Source organism: Pelmatolapia mariae, linkage group LG9 (assembly GCF_036321145.2).
Source record: "Pelmatolapia mariae isolate MD_Pm_ZW linkage group LG9, Pm_UMD_F_2, whole genome shotgun sequence".
Classification (NCBI taxonomy): domain Eukaryota; kingdom Metazoa; phylum Chordata; class Actinopteri; order Cichliformes; family Cichlidae; genus Pelmatolapia; species Pelmatolapia mariae.
The window spans coordinates 27,778,452-27,798,388 of record NC_086235.1 but is presented as its reverse complement, the minus strand read 5'-3'; the positions used below and the strand labels follow the sequence as shown (position 1 = coordinate 27,798,388).

The 19,937-nt window shown below is 42.5% G+C and overlaps 1 protein-coding gene across 6 annotated transcripts in view; it reads left to right on the top strand.

Moving 5' to 3' along the window:
- Window positions 1-19,937, top strand: part of ntng1a (netrin g1a) — a 119,728-nt gene that overhangs the window by 88,062 nt on the left and 11,729 nt on the right. For 3 of the 6 annotated variants that reach the window (XM_063484041.1, XM_063484040.1, XM_063484042.1), the window contains exons 5-7: window positions 11,721-11,747; window positions 16,081-16,125; window positions 17,164-17,223. In XM_063484041.1, the coding sequence (XP_063340111.1) occupies window positions 11,721-11,747; window positions 16,081-16,125; window positions 17,164-17,223 (132 nt within the window). The remainder of the gene's footprint in view (window positions 1-11,720; window positions 11,748-16,080; window positions 16,126-17,163; window positions 17,224-19,937) is intronic. The other 3 variants (XM_063484043.1, XM_063484044.1, XM_063484045.1) reach the window with 3 other exon arrangements.

Here is a 19,937-nt window from a genome sequence, read left to right as displayed (position 1 = left end):
CTGGGATCACTCAGGCATACAGACCTCTTCACCATTGTAAGGTAGGAATTTTTGGAGATTGGATGAGGAGCTTAGTCATTCATGAGGAGCTCAGAGTAAAGCCGCTGCTGCTCTGCATTAAAAGTAGCCAATGGGGTAGCCACTGGCTACTGTTAATGCGTGTCGCTAGGGATGCCTCCTGGGCGTCTCAAAGGTGAGATGTTTTGAGCAGACTGAGGATACGCTGGAGAGACTGTTACTCTCAAATGGGTTGGGAAAACCTCGCTATCCACCGGAAGCGCTGGAGGCGTTGGTCAGGAGGACGAAGGTTGGGGCGGCTCTCTGCGATTTTGAAATGCGCATTTAGCAGAAGGCTTCTCTACTTTTGATCCCGAGGTGTTTTCAGGAACACAAAGGAATGTCACAATTAAAAAGTAGAATGCTAACAAATGTCGCCAATGGGGAAATTGTGCATCCAGACTGCATAATCTCACATTGTTATATTTTGAAGTGGGCTCGAGCTTCCCACTAATAAACAACACGGATTACAGTTAATAAATAATGTTGTTAAGCTGCAGCTGCGATGCTAATGTAGAACAGAGGCAATTACTCCTGCTCGAGCTGAAGTAAGTGGGCCAACCTCCTTTTGTCTAACGCGTTGGCATGACGTCACATCACATCTTCTTCTCACAGAGCTTGAAGAACGTTTGCTGGTCTGGACCCATGTTTTATATCTGACTTAATGCAAGGACAACAAGGAATTCTTTGTTTTACACTTTTTAATACTGTTGTTTTGCTTTTCAAATGCAGTTTTGTGGATGAACCAAGCAGAGAGAGTTCAACTAGTGAACTGACATCAAACCTCGGCAGTTGGTAACAAACCACAGTGCAGACAAGGAAACAAAATAACAACGAGGAGTGAAAATTAGTCCTGGGTTCACCAGGTGGCCAGAGTCATGACTTCATTTGAAAGCTCTCCTTGCTGTGTAAGGTGATGAAATGAAAATGCTTTGTTCTCAGCTTGCTCCCACTGCCCCCCAGCAGCCAAATAATCATCATCACCTTCATCACATTAATCATAATTAATTGATTTTAAAAATGTGAGTTTAAGAAAGTTTGTTGAATCTCACTTGCAGCCCTGAGCAAACCTCAGGGAAAGAAGTATAAAACTGCATGAAGGCAACTGCTTGTAATATTGGAATTTACAGTAAAACTTCCCTTGCCAAGAAGGAGAAATACACCAGTCTATGAGCTTGAGAAATATGGAATATATTATAATTTTCATGGCCTCTTTCCCCCCAGACTTTTACTGCTTGCTGTTTATTTTGTTCCTGAACTGAAAGGCAGGAATGTGTGTTCTTCCTGGGGTACACACACAATACGGGAAGTACTCTGTTCATACAGCAGTTTAGTGTCATTGAAATGAGGGGCTGGGAGATGATCCAGGTCCTGCGTCTCACCTTTAGACTTTCTGCTGTTAACAGACTTCAGTGAGTAAATAGGCGATGGATCTGTGAGTGTGTTTAACATAACAATTAGCACAAAAACAGCGAGTATCAACTGCCCCTTACAAAATGACATGAACACAGGCTCCAGAGCAGCCACTACTCCTCCCTTACATCATTTCCAGAAAGAGTGATGAGCAGCAGGGCTATAACTTTGAGTGCCGTGGCATTAATATGAAAGCCCAACTTTTATTCCACCCTGTCTCCTTATTGCATCCGCTGTGATTTCTGCCTTTCTCTGCGGCGCTCGAGGGCCCCCGGCCGCCGGCCACTGATGACTTATTCTACCTCCCAGAGGATCCACGTTATGAGACTTAGGGAGGGTTAGTGAAATGCCCATTCCCAGAGCCCAGATTGACAGCACATTATTAAAAAAGGTGACACACACACACACACACACACACAGGTGATCATCCAGACCTGCATGCACACAAACATACACACATTCATAACTACACAAGGACACACTCACGCACACATGCTCCCTTTGCCCTGCAAGTGATGAAAAACAGTCCGAGTATAAAGTGCGTTATTATACTTTGTCTTGGAGGAAGAAAAATCCATAATGTAATAACGGTGTGAAAAATCTATAGGAATGCAAGGTTATCCCTCCTGAATAGAAAAGAAAATGCTCAAGGCTGACAGAAAAATGCACCTTGTGCTGTTTTGTAATTTTCAAGCCCATTCAACACCAATTCCAAAAGTCTCCTTCCCTCTCAATGTTTTCCCCCAAACCCAGCGAGCATATGGCAGCTCTGCAGAGACAAATTTGTCAAAGATGAAAATTTAATTAAGATTTAATTTCTTTTTACTATGCCCATCAAGTAGTCTGATGCGATAAGGAGGTCGATGAATCATCATTCAGAGAGGGTGTGGAGTCTGGGTGTGGGGAGGGGTGCAGTGTGTGTGTGTGGGTGGTGGGGTTGGGGGGTCGTTGATATGTCGTCTTACAATGGCTCTGTGTTGAGAGCGCAGAAGAAGAGCGGGATTTAGAAAGTGATGAAACAAGGAATGGCAAGGATAGAAGGAGGGGAAGTGGGCATCGCTCTCTGTCACAGCTAACTCAGCCTTCTGGGGTGGCTCTGTCTTTCTCGCTCTTTTCATCTGCGTCTCTCACCCCCTCAGCCCCTCACACACACCCATCCACCCAGCCACCCCACCCATGCTTCTCTCATCCTCACTCATTCTTGCTTCCTTCCTCTGTGGAGACAGAAGGAGAGAGATCAGTTGGAGAATTAACCATGGCAGTTCATTTCACTGTAGGGCTGAGGACACTGAGGGAAATAGAAGCTGGCGGTGGAGGGGGCAGAAAACTGGTGGCCTCTGAAAAGTTAAATTCAGATTGTAAAAATATATCCTCTGTGTTATATTAAACCCAGAATCCGTGTATGCACTTCAAATGGATGACTTGATTTAGAGAACCCATGTTTCTCTGTGCAGTTTGTGTGCTAAAGAAATCATCTTAGTTAGTTCAAGTACTGCATGTGTATGATGTCAGTATGCAAAGGTCCATTAATTCAATTTCAATTCAGTTCAATTCAATTTTATTTATACAGCGCCAAATCACAACAACAGTTGCCTAAAGGCACTTTATATTGTAAGGTAGACCCCCCCCCCCCCCCAGAAGAAAAGATAAAAGACATGCTGTGGAAGAGAGACAGAGATTAATACCAAGTGTGATTCAGTGCAGAGAGGTCTATCAACACATAGTGAGTGAGAAAGGTGACTGGAAAGGGAAAAACTCAATGCATTATGGGAATCGCCCAGCAGCCTACACCTATTGCAGCATAACTAAGGGAGGATTCAGGGTCACCTGATCCAGCCCTAACTATATGCTTTAGCAAAAAGGAAAGTTTTAAGCCTAATCTTAAAAGTAGAGATGGTTTCTGTCTCCCAAATCCAAACTAGAAGCTGGTTCCACAGAAGAGGGGCCTGAAAACTGAAGGCTCTCCCTCCCATTCTACTTTTAAATACTCTAGGAACAACAAGTAAGCCTGCAGTGCGAGAGCGAAGTGTTCTAATAGGGTGATATGGTTCTATGCTCATGAAGCATCATCTTCTTCAAAACACTTCACATTCTGCTGTCACTTTACAGACTGGATCTCTTGATTTAGAGAACGTATGATACAGAGTACGTACAATATTGGGAAACAGTGAGAAAGTATATGCATCTAAGATAAACTTGAGAAGTCAAAAATACAAGTTTTTAGAAATTTTTTTTGAAAGAAACACATAAACCTGATAACTTCTTTTCACACATGGAATACAGATGAAGAATACAGAATTATTAGCCTCCCTGATGTTAATAGTAAACTGTGCATCCTGTTTGCTGGGTAGCAGCCTGCAGTCATTGTTGCAGACTTCGGTAAGTCTCACACACGTCTCCTGAGCAACCTCAGCCCTTTCTTCTCTGGCAAATCTCTTAATCTCCCTCAGATTTGATGGTCTTCTGGCTTGGATCTTGGCCTACAGTTCACCCCAAAGATTTTCATTGTGATTCAAGTCAGGGTTTTGGGAGGCCAGTCAATAATGTTTGCTTTGGTCTTCTGAAGGTAGTACTTTGCCAGGACCGATCTATGTTTTGGGTCGCTGTCGTGTTGGAAGTGATGAGACAGACCCATTTTGTTGTTGAGTGCTTGAGGTTTCATTTCAAAATCTTCACATATTCTTCTTTGTAATTTCTTCGGCCTTGATGATTCCCAGTTCCAGATATACTGAAGCATCCCCACAGCATAATACTCCCACCACCATGCTTCACTGTGGGTATGTTGTTCTTTGGGTTGTATGCCTCTCCCTTCTTTCTCCAAACGGTTTCATCTCAGTATGCATAATCTGTCTGCAGGTTGTCATTAGCTTGCTTAAGTCTGGCTTGAAGGCAACTTTTCTGCAGAGGTGAAGTTTTTCTTGGTCTGCAACCTTGCAGTTCATTCCCGTGCAGGGTTCCAGTGACTGTCTTCTTTGAGACTACAATTCCCAACTTTAGTTATTGGCATAATGCTTTCTCAGTGACAGTGTCAGCTCAAACCCCTGCTTAAGTTTTTGTACTGTATGTAAATGGGAAGATAACCCTCAGTTTTACCAGCTTCAAGCATTACAAAGTTAAAGCACATGTTTTCACAGCACTGGTTTGTGCTATGGGTCTATAAAAAGGTCTGTTTTCAGTAGGCTAATAACATCGACCCTGGTCAATTTTTTTTTTATTATTCTGTTATTGTGTGCGAATTTTATGATATGATTTATGGTCTCTAAAGAAAATTTGCAGGTTTAGAAATTCTATGTTGAAAATACCTTTTTAAAAACACTTTCAGCTTTCAGAGTGACTATAATGTTGTCCTCATCTGTAGGTAGCATTCCTGACTTCATCAGTCTGTTAAAGTGGCAGCATTCTGTTATTCTGATGTAACTCACTTTTCGGTTAATGTTCATCAGCACTTCATTCAGACGCACCCACAGCAGTGATGGAGAGTTCCATGGTGCACATATGACTTTTACCATATGTGTAAAGCACTTCTTGCACGTCAGCTTTAGCGAAGTGTAATCACACTTTTGAACATTTAGTTCACTCTACCGATGTCGCTAAGAGCACGGCTTCTCTGTGTGCAAGTGTGCTGCACGGTGAGAAAGACAGCTGCCCCCACCCATCACACATAGGCACAAAGGGGGAGAGAAGGAGCGATCTCATTTGCAAAAATGCATAATTGAGCAATTTCTACAGAACATCCGTCCCTTTCGGTGAGCTAAGCAACTCACAAAGACACATGAGAGAAATGTGCAGTAGTCACCTTCTGTCTACCCTAATGGGGCTGGGTGCACTCTGCATGCTGTAGGTCCAACCTAGTAAGACTGCTTGCTGACCTGACTTTTTACAAGTAACCAACATGAAGCTCACATATCCATATATGTAGTTAGATTAAAACAAAGCTGTGCATGTGTGAAAAGAAAGTTAAGAGAAACTGAGTTAATATGTTTCAAAGTTTAGTGATCAATATTTTCTTCTCAGTAGCTAAACTAACACCTAAACACTCATTTATACTCCAAATCAGTTCAATTCATTTTTATTTAGAATAGAAAATTTGGTGCTATATAAGTTAAAGACCTCACAATAATAAAGAGAAAGCCCCAACAGTAAGACGACCCTCTATGAGCAAGCACATGGTGAATGTGGGAAGGAAAAACTCCCTTTTAACAGGAAGCAAGCTCTGGCAGCTGTGAGTGTTGTATTTGTCTCCTTATATTGTTTGTGTGTGTATTTGTAAAAAATATTTTCTGCTCTCTTGGTCAGGTCACGCTTGGAAAAAGAGATGTTTTAATCTCAGTTTTAACTTGGAGAGAAACAACATACGAGCTGGGATAGGCTGCAGTGCTGACCTGTTTTAGAATATTACTAAAGCACTTTTAAAAATAAAAGCATACATCCTTAGCTGTCACATGTTCAGCAGTGAACGAGCTGTTGCAGACAGCATGGGGAAGTAGAACAATAGGAAGCGGGTAGTCTGTGAAGTCACACAAACACATACGAATTTCCTTAAGATTTAAAATAAGGCCAGCTTTGTACTTGTGCGTCACTACTCACGCTACCTTCAAATCCATTTCAAATTGCTTTCATATCTCCTTACAGTATAAGCACTCATGCATGTATAGGTGTATTCTGTCTTCATCGAATGCAGATGAAAGAAACGATGAACATCACCAGTGAAAGACAAGCTGGTGGGACAGGAAAGAGAAAGGCTTTTGAAGGTTGTTACCAGTGTCAGCACGGGGATGTAAGCAGTGAAGTTATAAGGGGAGCATGGCTCTGCTGCACTGTGACAGCCTTGTAAAAGTTCAGTCATTGAGTTTGATGATAGCTGTTATGGCAGCCATAATAACATATCCTACCAGTCACCTGTAGCCATTACCTTTTTATGACGATCACACTGTTGCACGCCACACATGTATGCTTTGGTTTATCGAGGGGCCGGCGCGCAGGTTTTTCATCGTGTGATGTGTTTGACTGACACTGCTAATTGAAAGTCTTTGGTGCTAGTGTCTAGACATTTTAATGGCCGTAGTAAGGAGGAAATGATAGATAGTTTTTCTTCTTTTCTTTTAAACTTTTGCAACTTCCTTGCACTCAGAGAATGTCACTTTCATCCAACGACGCCTAACATTCAGATTAATTAAGTCCCGATTTGTTCCATCTGCATCTTGATAAAATGAATAGATTGGCTTATCAGAGAAGGATTAAGAGGCACTTGTTCAGATTTAACTAAAGCCAGCCTCGGAGTTTATGGATCTCCTTTGATCAAAGCAGTGAAAGGCGCGAACATGCAGTGGATTTCTCCAGCAGGATTCATTCCCCACCCCCCAGCTGGAAGAGAAGATCCACCCCCAACCCTCAGTATCCCGCTCACGCAGAACACCTTGCTTCTCCCACATTCCACATTAGCATGATGAGAAGCACTGTGATATCTGGAGCCGGCAGTGACAATATCAAGTATTATTTCATTTGACTTACACGTAGCATGTTATTTTTTTCCTTGTGTGGAGTGTCAGCTTGAGGGAGCTGATCATAGGAATGTGAACAAACACACACGCACACATATTTAGGTTGCCTGATCGATCTTCCTCCTTTTGTGAGATTTATGTTTTTCAGCGGCAAGACCAAATCCCTCAGGAACTGATGGTGCCACCGTGGAATAAAGCTCACTCTTTCTTACAATTACTGTACTTGGGCAGATTTGGGCAGATATGAACACGTAACACACCCGTCTTAAAAAAAATGGTTCTTTTGCGAAAAGCATTAAAATGAATCCTGTGTGATGTTTTACCAACTGCAGTAGTAAGACTTTGCTTTACTAACCAATCCACACAGTACATTTGTTAAAGATATCATTTAAAGAAAATTAGCGCTTAGTGTTTTCTTCTTTTATTTAGCTTCATGGCTCGATAAAAAGGAAGGTCTGTCATTTCTTTTTGAATTTAAGTGAGGTCCAATAAACCATGTTTTAAATGTGGGTTTTTCATCATCTCTGAGCTCTACTGTGATTTCAATTAGTGCCATATGTTTATGCATCTACACACATTCATTCAGGAGCTGTGCTCTCATGTATAACACCCACTCATTTGAATTTTCATTTTACCCCCATTCTCCTTCTTTGTTCTCTATAAAACTTATTGGCTGTTGTTTTGCATCCTGTCATTCTGCTTCTCCTGCTGCCCATCTTCCCCGCTACCTTTTTCTCTCCTTCTTCTTCTTGCCTCTGCCTGTGCTCGCTCTCTCTTTCTTTTGTTTCATGCTCACTCTGTCTTTCTCCCTCTCATTCTTTTTCTCCCCCACAACACCCCCAACCACCCCAGAGACCAAGCTTGTTTACTCTGTCTTTTCCACATCTCGGCTCTGTGCAGCTGTGACGGTAATCTTTCTTTCAAATATTTGTTTCTTCCATCTCCAGATTTTTCCCCCCCTCCTTCTCACTTTTCGTGCTGCCACTGATGTACACCTCATTCCATCCCTGAAATCTTAACTGTGCTTTGTCCAACTTGGCTCTTGGGGACTTTAAGGCTTGCCACCTTCAATTCACATCTACACATTGAGACGTAGCAAGGAAGCCGGGCAAGACGTAATTTTGCTCCTGAGGAATTCAATCAGCTTGCATGCTGTATGCTTGTGTTTTGGCAGTCTTTCCGCTGCTAACCAGTTAGCAATGCCTGTCACCACCACTGAGCTCTATATAGCCAAAGAGCTCTAGATGATGATGGATTGCTATAAAACGATGGCAGCCTCGGAAAGTAATTACCAACTTTGCCTGCGGTGGAAATTCAGCTGATAAGCGCCTTTCCAGGGAAGTCCAGGTATTGCCAAAGCAAACAGGTGAGACACATTGAAGGTCAGAACAGAAGTGATACAGACAGAAACAACACAGCGACACGCACGGTCATACACGCGCAAGCACACACCAGCTGAGCCCCATGCCAACGAACGCTCTTGACAGTAAAATCTAGAAAGCATGCAGAAATTTTCCTAAGATGAGTGCCCTTTCTGCACATGTGCAGACACACTGAATAAATGACAGACGAGCCAGTTCAGTGATGAAACAGAATGTATGCCAAAGATTTAAAGGCTGAATATCCATGGGAGAACATTTTATTATGGGTTTCTGATAATCCATTAGTGAGATCTTGGATGCTTGACAGCATAGCTGGAAGCCATCCGATATAGAGTAAACATCAAGCAATGAGACTTCTAACCACACTGTGAAGTGAGATTTGTTGCAAATCGGTTGATGCCCCACATGAGTCGGCCTGCACTGTATTGTAATGCACCTATCTGCACATGTGTCATATGTGCTGACCCCGAATGTGCGGTGAATCACACGGCCCGAGGAGATCATGTTCACCAGCCTAGCAGCTCAGAACCGCGATCTCTGCGCAACGCATAAAAATCAATGGAGCACAGAGTCAACAAATGCGGCTCCTAATGCTCTTCCTGTGCGATAAGACAAAATTAGATTGGAGCCAGTGCCCCATAATGGTGAGGCCGGGCAGGTGAAGGGGAATTGGAAACGATGGCGGTTAAAAATCATTTCAGTGACCTGACATGAGATCCATGGTTCTGCTAGGACCCCACAGGCTGTGCCTAAAGCACTGAATAATTGTAGTGACAGGCCACTGGTGTCTGAGATTATGACCTGAAAGGAAAAGTTCTATGGCCTTGAGCTCAGTGAAGTGGCAAAGTGTAATTTGTCAAATGAGTGATCACTGTGAACCACGTCTTTGTACGAATCATGATTTATACAGTTTTATAGCTACATTTTACCTGAGGATGGGTGGAGGACAGAACGCGCTGCATAATGAACACATGAAGAGCTATCAATCTGTCAATCCTTTCCGTGTCCGGGCCGGGTGAGCCATGGCTGTGATCTATTTGGCATTTGTGTCGCTGGTACAGTGGAGCCCATAGTGAATATTTTCTCTGTTATGAAGAATATCTCTACTTAAATTGTAAACTTTCTGTGGTGCACACTAATGAAAGTCTGTACAGTAATAACAAGACCTAGTGATCTCTCACTCACTCTCACACACACACACACACACACACACACACACACACACACGCACACACACACACCAGCTCTGCTTCTTTATTTATATCCTTTTCCATTAAACATAGTGGGTCCCCCTGCTAATCTTTCACACTAGATGCAGATAACGTTTGTGTATTATTGCTCTGTCAGCTACTTAACCAGCCCCTCTGTAGCACTGCAAGCCCCCCCACCCCCCTTTTTTTCTTTTTACAGTTCAGTTACAGACCTAAAATTCTTCGTGAATATCTTTGGCTACAGCTGCATGTGTATCTTGGTTTCATTACATGCACATTTATTTCACAGGGGCAGTGGATTTTAATGGATATCTCTGTGTACAAAAAAGTATGAGATAACTTCATTGTGATGCTCTCTGTTCATGCACTGCACATTAGGTATTTAACATGAACATATGTGCAGCATATCTCTTGCTCTCTGTGGCTTTGATTAGCGATCAACCAGGACCGGTTTGAAAAGAAGACTAAGGAAACACTGCCTCTGGCATGCCCATCTCCAAACAATTTTTTCATACTTGTTGGCCTCTATTTAGGAAAAACAAAAACCAAAAAAAAACTATTTTTTTTCTGTTGCACTGTGTTTTGTGAGGTGGCAGCTTTCATTTGCAAATGATTGTATCCAGCCCAACTTCCCAAATCCGAGTGTGACAATGAAAATGGCTGGGATCCTGATGGTTTCTGCCTCGCCCTTCCTGTCTCATGGTTAGCATCTGTCCACCCCCTTGAGGTCTGACACCCATTACACTCTGTCTCCATGTGTCAGCATAGACTTCTGTACTTCACGGTTATCAAGCAGGTCATAGCTTTGGCTCCTAAATACAACCGGCAGGCAGAGATCAGAGGAAGAGTGATTGAATGACAGCAGTTTGATCAAAGTGCACGAACACAAACACACACACTCAGAAAATCCTCGTTTCCCCTGAGTACTTGGAGATATTTCGTGACGGCTCCATTAGATGAAAGACCCCACCAAAAATCCTGCACATGTGCCTTCTCAGCTTCTTCAGCAGCAGGTGTGATAGCGAGCGAATGATAGGAGAGATGTGAGCTGGAGGGAGAGTGAGATCTCTTCTTATTTCATTTCTGTTTCTACTGTTTAGAAGAAGTATGGGTACTCTTGCACAGCATGCTTCTCTTTTCATGGCAAGCAGGTTGTTTGTTTTGGTGGGCAGACTGCCTTATTGAGGGCAGGGGGTAGAGCGAATGGGAGGGAGGGCCTCGCTTTAAAGGGATGATTAGAAAAAGTAGAGTTGAGAGCAAATTTCTCTGAAGACAAACGCTGACCAAAAATACACAGCCGGTGCATTCACGTGCCTTTGAGGAATACCGATTCAAACTGAGAAACGTGGCAAAGTCCTCGGCACTTTGTCTGACATCATCTTTGCTTCGTGCTGTCTGATGCGGCCACAAATGTGCGTCACTCGGTCCTGAGGTCCTAATTAAAACCCAAACCAAGATGATAGCGGTTGGTTCGGCGGAAGAAGCCTGTGAACGTCTTAGCGTGCTCAGATCCACAGCCAGCCAATGTCCTGGTGTGGGAGAGATCTGGTCACCGTGGGCATGAGACAGACTGTATTATCTGCTCAGCGGCTGCCTGGCTCAAGAGATTGCTCAGCGGAGGGATGGGCGGTTAGGCAACAGGATAAGATATGTCCTCCTTTGGTGTCAGAGACTGAGTTGATGCCATTTGATATTTGCGTGTGTTGGAATATGTGCTGACAACTTAATTCTCATGAAAACAGGCACTGTTCACTAATCACAAAAGTATCCCATGACTGTCATGAGCCTGACATGGGTTTTCCAGTGATTTTTGTGACATTTAGGGGTGTGCACCTTTAGCTGTGGGGGAGGGCAGCAGTGACCTTATCTGACACCGCCAACAGCAGACACATCAAAAGACAAATAACAGAGGAAAACCACAAGACACCAAGCAGACGTAAGGATAAACGGGTACGGGCAACACCGTAAAGTCATGGTGCGCACTGCTGGCATTGCTTTAGATGTCGTGGTTTCAGGGGTAGAGTTCAGCAGCATGAATCACGGATGTTGCTGCTGGAAGTCAGTCCCCCGTGAGGACGGATGGCAAAAGTAACTTTTTCTAATGTCTGTGTTATGTGCCTTAATATTAATTGTTGCTTTCTCTTCCTCTCTTGCAGGTATTCCTAGTAACATTGGTCCAGTTAGTAAGTAAACAGTTACAAGTAAACAATATGACTGCTTGATGCTTTGCTTTGCCTACTGTCCCACCCTTCACCGTACACCCCTAAACCCATTGCCAGGTGTTCATTTCTGATTCCAATCTTATGAAAAATCACTCAGCAATTGTCGACTAACCTTTTCTTTTTTTTTGGTTAGGGGGAGGGATAAGCCATAGCTGGGGGCTATATTGTCATAATGTGGGCATATTAATTTACTTTATCCTGATTCAACTCGACCAGATAATACTTGCCTGGCTCTGCATGGCAAATGTCATTTGTTTTTTTTTTTCCCCCTCCTTCTCTCCCATGCATTATAAATAAATGGCATCTAGACTTTATTAAAGTGCCAAGACCTCTCTGACAGTGTAATGTCACAGGAGGTCATTTTAATATAAGCCGCAAGCGCCTCGGCTGGTATTATCTTCGTCAAACAGTAGCCCCTCAGGAGGAGGAGGAAGAAGAGAGGTGCCATGTCTCAAGTTACTGCTGCCTGGAAGGCTGTGTGATGCAGGAAACATAGGACTGTATTGAACAAGTCAAAGTGCATTCACAGTCTGGCTCAGTTCGCCTTAATCTTTTCTCTTTTTTTCCCCCATCGCCCTGTTCTTCATGAGTATCCTCTATTCCCGGGGCAGCGGATTGATTAATAAATTGCCCCCTCCATGATGAAGTTACCTGTTAAATTAAGATCAACAGCATTTTTCAATATTTCCAATTATTTTTGAGCTCTTTTTAAGCTCAGTAGTAAATTGTTTTCATTTAATATCCAATTGTGTGCTCAAGCCAACCCAAGGTTCCCCAAAGGACACATGTGTGCTTGTCTTGTTTTTATCATTTAAAGGCTAAGATGACTTCTGGGCAAGTTTCCTAAAACGTGTTGCGAGCGATGTAGGGATTGTTCCCGGGTGGTTATTAATCAGGCTTTAGTGTGGTAGCTTACTCAGTAAGTGAACACTTGTTATAAAGTCTGATGCTATGACGTCATGAGTCAGAAATGGACATGTGGCCAAGACGACCAATTTCACCCCCCCACCCTAACCCAACTACAGTCTTCCACTGCTTGCCTCCGAATTGTGCTTTGTCTTCATGCACGGCATTATTAGTGCTTAGTGTGTGTGGGCATGCTCGTCATACATGCTGTGTACACATACATATTCACTGCTGCACATCCATCCTTTCCATCCCTTCCAAAATGCCAGGCCAGACCATGTCCAACGGCTGTCCTCAAATCCTTTACAGGGCGGGTGTGCATGCTGATAAGTGCGTGTGTGTGTGTACGTGTGTGTGTTTTGGGGGGGGTGGGGGGGATGGCCGATGTAGAAAGGACACTGACAAACCAAAGTCTTCGTTTCTCATCCAGATTGGCCCACGGGGATTTAGATTTCTCACGAGTGGCTGTCTTGTTGCAGCAGCCTTCCACAGAACCAACAAAACACAAAAAAATGAAACATGCTGACTGTCTTATTTTTTTAAGCACACTGAAGAGGATGAGGCCATTTTCAGCGCAAACACAAACCAACGTTAAGTCGCATTATTAATAAAGTAAGAACAGGCTAAGGGGGGGAAAAAGGTTATGATGTCCTTGAGGTTTTTTTTTTTTTTTTAAGGATTGGAAACAAAGCTACTGTTTGGGGGAGAAAAAACAAAGCCCTGCACTTTTTATGTTGTTTTTGAAGGTAATTGAATTCCTTATTGACTTTCCTCAATTCTATTTCAAGTTTATTAAGCCAGGCAGAATTGCCTAATGCAGACCATTAAAGTGAAATTAATATTTTAAAAAACAATTCTGGCTCTGCAAGATTGCATTTCATTATAAGTATGGCATTGATTAAAATCCGTCACCACTCATTTCACTCCTGGATATTCCCCCTAACAAAATAATTAATGGAACCTAGATGTGCATTACATCCCGTCAGTTGCCAACACAGAAACCCTGTTTCCAAAAAAATGAAAAAAAAATAAATGCAAGTTTGGGAAATGTGTAAAATGAAAATAAAATTATTGTTATGATTTGAAACTATATTTCACTGAAAGTGGTACAAAGACAACAAATTGAGACTTTCTGGAGCTGTATTATCTTCACGAAATGAGCAAAACCTTCTCTAAAGGAAAAAAAAAATGCCAGCATTGTTGCTTAAGAACCTATATGTATTGTTTAACATTCATAGCATTACTTTATACATTTACAAAGTACCCAGTGTACACCAAAGCAGCCATTTACCAGCATGAAGGCTGGATTTTGGACTGTGGACAGATAATTAAATGCCTGACCTCAGTTCATCTTAAATGAGCTCAGGTTCAGAAAAAGGCAGTTTTCTTTACTTCTTGTTGTTTTCTCCTTTAGCGTGGCTCTTTTGACTGGTATTTGCAGCTTTGAACTGTGTTTGCTGACAGCGGCTTTCAGGAGTGTTCCTGAGCTCATGCAGTGATTTCCAGAACCAAATGTGCCTCTCTTGTGCCGTTCGAAGGCCCAAGAAGATCGCAGCCAATTGCAGCCTTGTTCATTATGTAAAGAGATGTCTCAATATTCTCTGAATCTACTGATGATATTATGTACCGTGTATTATTAAATCCCTTTCAAATTTAGCACAGAGAAGCCTTGTTGAACTGTTTGCACACCCAGTAATACACAGAGGAGCAGACGCCTCTCCATCGCTACCTCTGAGACACCGAGGCTTTCTTGCATGCTCTTTTTGATAATCGGTCGTGTTACTGACCTTATGCTAATATAACCAATTAGTTAGGAGATGTTTCAACAGTTGTTTAATATTTTTATCTTACTTTGTTTTATTTTTGATGCTACACAGGTTCCAGGCTTTTGTTTACTCAGCCTTCTTTACTTGATGCTGGCAGCAAATTTAAAATGATCAAACCTGGATTTTTTTTTTCAATGTCTTTGTGCCGTTTTCAGGTAAATGATTTGACAAGGATTGTGCTTTATGTTGAATTACGTTTCACACAGCACCACAACTTTTTTTGGAAACAGGTTGTGATTAAATATCATCATACTCTAGCAATTAGATCAGTGGTTCGACATTTAAGATCTAGACAGTGCAGCGTTCTCACGTTTTTTCCCCTCCAAATGTTCCTGGCAGAGCATTTTTTTTGCAGCTGTTTTGACCAAACGGCTTCACTGCTAAGTGATTATCACACGAACAAAGCATTTCAAAGTAGATTTCAAAAAAGAGCTTTTTTTAAAAGCTCTTTATTTGTTAATATCTCATTTTCAAACAGCATTTCATTCGGTGACTCGTGTGACTCAGACCCAGCGGAGACGTCAAAGTCGTCACCGATGCCAGAATCCCCACGAAGAATCAAATTCTTCTTTTGTTCGAGCAGTTTTGAAATCAGCGCTGAGGGTATTTAAAGTGACTGTCACTCTGTAAAGACATACAAACCTCAAAACTAATGTTTTATTGAAATCCAGCCCATTTACAAAAAAAATAAAAAAAGATTCGAAACCATTATTTCACAAGGGAAAAAAGTCATTATTTAAAAGATTGCACTTGGTGAACAGCAGTCATATTCTCTATTCACACATAGTTAGAGTAAGTGGCTTCTTGCCAAGACACCGCTGGATGTTAATTACCCAAGATTGCATGATTCATGGAGTCAATAGCGAAAGGACAGAAAGATCAAGTGAAGAGATGAAGGGGCACGATGAGGAAACTTATCCGTATTCCTCCCTTTGCTTGAGTCCTCTCCATTTCCAACCGCAAAGTATTTCCCTGACACGGAAATACTGACTTGTATGTAATTATGAGGTTATGCTACCCACAGCAGTCCGTCATTCCAAGTCCCAACACCTGCCATTATTTATTCATTGTTATTCCTCCACCAGAAATACACTGTAATTAGATATTGATTACTCAGTCAATGTGATGAATTAAACAAAATGCCCCCTAACGTCTTCATTTGCTATACATAGAGTCCCTTGCATAAATCATGACCTAAATACTAAGTTTAACTGAGTTTGGTTTTTTTTCTTGATCTTTTTTCTTCAGTTTTTTTTTCCCACTCATCATTGCCATTGCCATAAACATACAGTTGCACAGCAAGGTCATGGACGTCACACAAATTACATACAACGTCTCTCCGACGTCCTTTTAATGGGTCTTTGGATGCATTCTCTGCCCGTCCATGTCAGCCCTGCCCCATCGTGCTGTTTCCTGATTTACAGATCTGAGTCATGCTGGACATGTTCATATCTCCAGTTGTCTGTGTCCACTACCACATAGTCTCCCCTCTTTAGATGATCTGTAAAGTGCATCACACGAGGACACATCATTAACTCCTGATTTCTCTCAATTGCACGCAGTTCGGCCGAATGTGTCATCCCTAGGTGTCGCTAACCGAAAAGAAGGTAGGCATCTAAGATTATGCAACAATTATGTTTGTTTTGCAGATTCATTTACTTCAGGTGTTTGTACAGTTGTCAAAAATGACTCTTTGGTAGCCCAAACTATCCTTCCCTTTTTCCTGGCTTCTTGAAAAGCCCAAAAACATTATAAGTCAGCCTGTCGCACTCAGGATGGAGGCTCAAGAGGTTGCTGCAGTTCTCTGATTTATACATACGCTGATACATTAACACTCTGTTTCAGTTTGGTGCTCAGCTCTCAGCACCATGTTAGGTCATTAGATAGAAAAGCAGGAGAGGTTTCACTTCTGTCTTTTTTTGTAAGTGTTGGGCTCATCTTAGCTTAATCCATCATGTAGATGCCGTGTTCAGCCACCTCACAACTAGCGCACGACCGTTCAGCTCTGTGTTTCCATGACTGCAGCCAAGCGCTCACAATGTATGTGGCAAGGGCTTATGTCACCTGGTACAATGGCAGAGGCCGGGCCCATTATTTCCTTTTCCCCACTGTTTGCTTTATAGCCGTAAAAGAATGGAGGGATTGATGTGTTCACTGCTAGCCAGTTTCCTTACCCACGCAGCTGTGCACAAATTTATAGTGTGAAAATTCTTGGCTGGCCTCCACCGAGGTGGAGAGTAGTTTGTCAGGGTATAGTTTCTGTCTGGGGAAACATACACAGACAGTTTTGAATTATACTAAGCACTTGTTAATGAAATGAAGCGTAAAAGAGGGTCCATAATATTTGAATTGTTGAATCGAAGGCATTTGTAACAGATGCTGCTACACGCAGCCAGCTTCACTTGGCAATGTCACTCCTTATTTCTCAATGCCATCATTCATCTTTATTGCGTATGTTTCCTTTCTTTTCTTTTCTTTTTATTGTTATATTTTTATTAGGCGTGATGCTTGGTATCCTTAATTCTCTGGCATTACATGTGTTATGTTGAATTGCAATATCATGGGGTTTTTTTGTTTGTTTGTTTGTTTGTTTGTTTGTTTGTTTGTTTGTTTGTTTGTTTGTTTGTTTCTTTTAATTTGTCTAGTAGCTCCTCAAGTTGCATTGTCCACTGCCCCTTCTGTCCACGTTGCAAACAGCAAGCGAGGTAGGAGCTCTGGAATTCCCACATTGTCCCCACCCAATCCCAGATGACACCCAAAGTCTTCTTCCTGTATGAACTGATGTTTCTGTTAACCCCCCCGCCAACCCTCCCCAACCCTTGTGACACTACCCCAGTGCTAGAGCACTCTGTATCCATATCTCCAGCTCAGTGCTAGACTGATGGCTTTCACTGGACGACTCATTCGTCTATGGAATCGTATTCTAAACACTATAAAAGTCCCTTGGAATCATTTCTTTTTTCACTGAAAATAAAGTGGGTGTTTGAGGCTACAACTATTTTGGGGGGGAACATGTACCTGAGACTTTTTATTCCCTGTGCGTGCATGATTTATAACCTTAGCCTATTTCTAGAAAGGAGAGATTATTTGTCTTCTGAGAGTATGCCTGCAAGAGTGAGGCATCTAATGTAGAGGACCTTAGCTTACATTTGGATAAGACTTGCTGATTTAGGTGAAAGGTAGTGTGGACTGGACTTGCTGTACCTTCGTTTCCGAGCCTTGCAGAGTTTATTAGTGTCTGGACAGAGAGAACTGACCTCAATACAGATTCTTAATAAACACAATCCCTTGGACGAAAGCCTCCTGCACTAACTGCTTTATCCTGGAGCTGTGAGTGGGCATTCTGTCCAAGCAGCTGCCAGTGTGGCTTAAGGGTCACATCTGTCTGTGCTGTGACACATGGTGTCAGTGGTCACTCGGAGTGGCGGGCTGATCCTCACTGGAACAGAGCTGGGGCCGGACACGCCCCATCCTCCAAGCCTTAGGGCAGGACTGCCAGTGAGTATCATGGATTGTAGCAGCTTCGACTCAATATAGCTATATCTAATTAAGCATGACTGCATAGTAGGCAATGTCACTTTCCCACCCAGCTGCAATTCACCACACGCTCACTTGCCTTGCTGATTGCTTGTTGAAAACTCAGTTGGGTTGGACTAAAAAACAACTACTTAAGAAATGTTTGTTGGATGAATTAAGGGTTTTAAGGATAAGTAACACATCAGTCATTGCAAAGGGTTTTAAAAGAAAACACAATTAAAGGTTTCATCTCATCCTCTCTTCAGACCAGATAACCGCTGACATTAAGAGCTCAGTTACACAAAACCTCTAAATTCCCTCAAACGCCATTCTCAGCGGCTGAGAGATTCATTTCATTCATGGTTTGACCTGCCTCATGCTGCGCGGTGCTCCTGATGTGATCGTGTCTCTGTGCTGTCATTTCAGAGCCTTTGTCGCCTCGTGCTGTGGTGTGCTTGAAGTGATGTGACCTCTCTACTAACGCCGTGGTGTTTTATGTGAAACTTCTGTTTTTTTCTAACTCTGGCCATGCCCATGCCAGACTAATCACGACCAACCTTACCTGTCATTCCCCCCAACATCTTCTCCTCATACCATCTCCATTTTTAACCTCGCATGCCACGGAGCCTCCATCAGACTTGCTAACCCCACCGCCGAGCACTCGCTGCAAAAGCAACAATTCCAACGCTCTTGCCCGCGTCTCTTTCTCCTCCCCTCTCCTCACTTCACACTTGCTCTCTCTTTGCAAGACTGCGAATGCTTCGGCCACTCCAACCGATGCAGCTATATCGAGCTGCTAAACACCGTCATTTGCGTGAGCTGTAAGCACAACACTAGGGGCCAGCACTGCCAGCTATGCAAGCTGGGCTACTACCGCAATGCCTCAGCAGAACTGGACGATGAAAATGTGTGCATAGGTCAGTCCCCCATCCGGGCCCCTTCACCGCCACCACGCTTTCACACTCTCTTCACCTCACCTACTGTCTCTGACTCCTCATTAGAAAAATTGTCAGTTTCATCCCCAACACGTCATCACTCATACACTCTCCTGTTTCCATGTCCAGTCATCTTCCTCTTTTGCTTCTTCTGCTTTCACACAAGGTTGTTTCTCATAAATCTCCTTGTTAGCCTGGGTGTTAGCAGGTGATGCTTAAGGGAGTCTTTAGCATCATATTAAAATTAGCAGTTTACGATTTATTAAATATACCTTTATTTTTACCTACTAGCTCTCATATATTGTGTTTTATTGTAATTTCTTGCTGCTAGCTAGGTTTTATTTGAAAGGTGTATATTGAAGCCAAAATGATCCTATTTTCAAGGTTTAGCATGTGGGCGAGGTGAGAAAACTATAATTTGAGGAATAAATGTCCTCCTGAATAGCTGAATGCTGATTAGAAATGGGTTAGTGTGAAATGGTCACAACAGCTACATCTGAAACGTTAGCAGGTTTGTGCCTTGTCACAATTTTCTGTACAAATTCTGTCATTAAGGAGAAATAGTTCAATAGTTTAGGATACAGCTGAGTTAGATAAGAAAACTGAGAGCACTGTTATGTCTTTATGTTTATTATTAAGGTACAGACAGCAGCATGTTGCCTTAGCTTAGGACATTATAGATTAAGGATAACATTTAGTCTTGCTTTGTCCAAAGGTAACCTTCGAAACCTTGTGTGACATGACATATAGACCGCTTTGCAAAAGTGTTGAGTGACCCCTCATTTTTTTAATATTTTGTTTCCCAGGAGCCAGATTTTCTTATAATGTTTAAAGTGGTCTTGAGCAATAGTGAGCAAAACACAGGAGTCATTTTTTTTGTTAAGCCACTTCTTAACACATATGAATCATTCAAGCATAAAAAGGCACCTAACCTACGGGATGAATCACTGTTGTTTCCAACATTACAG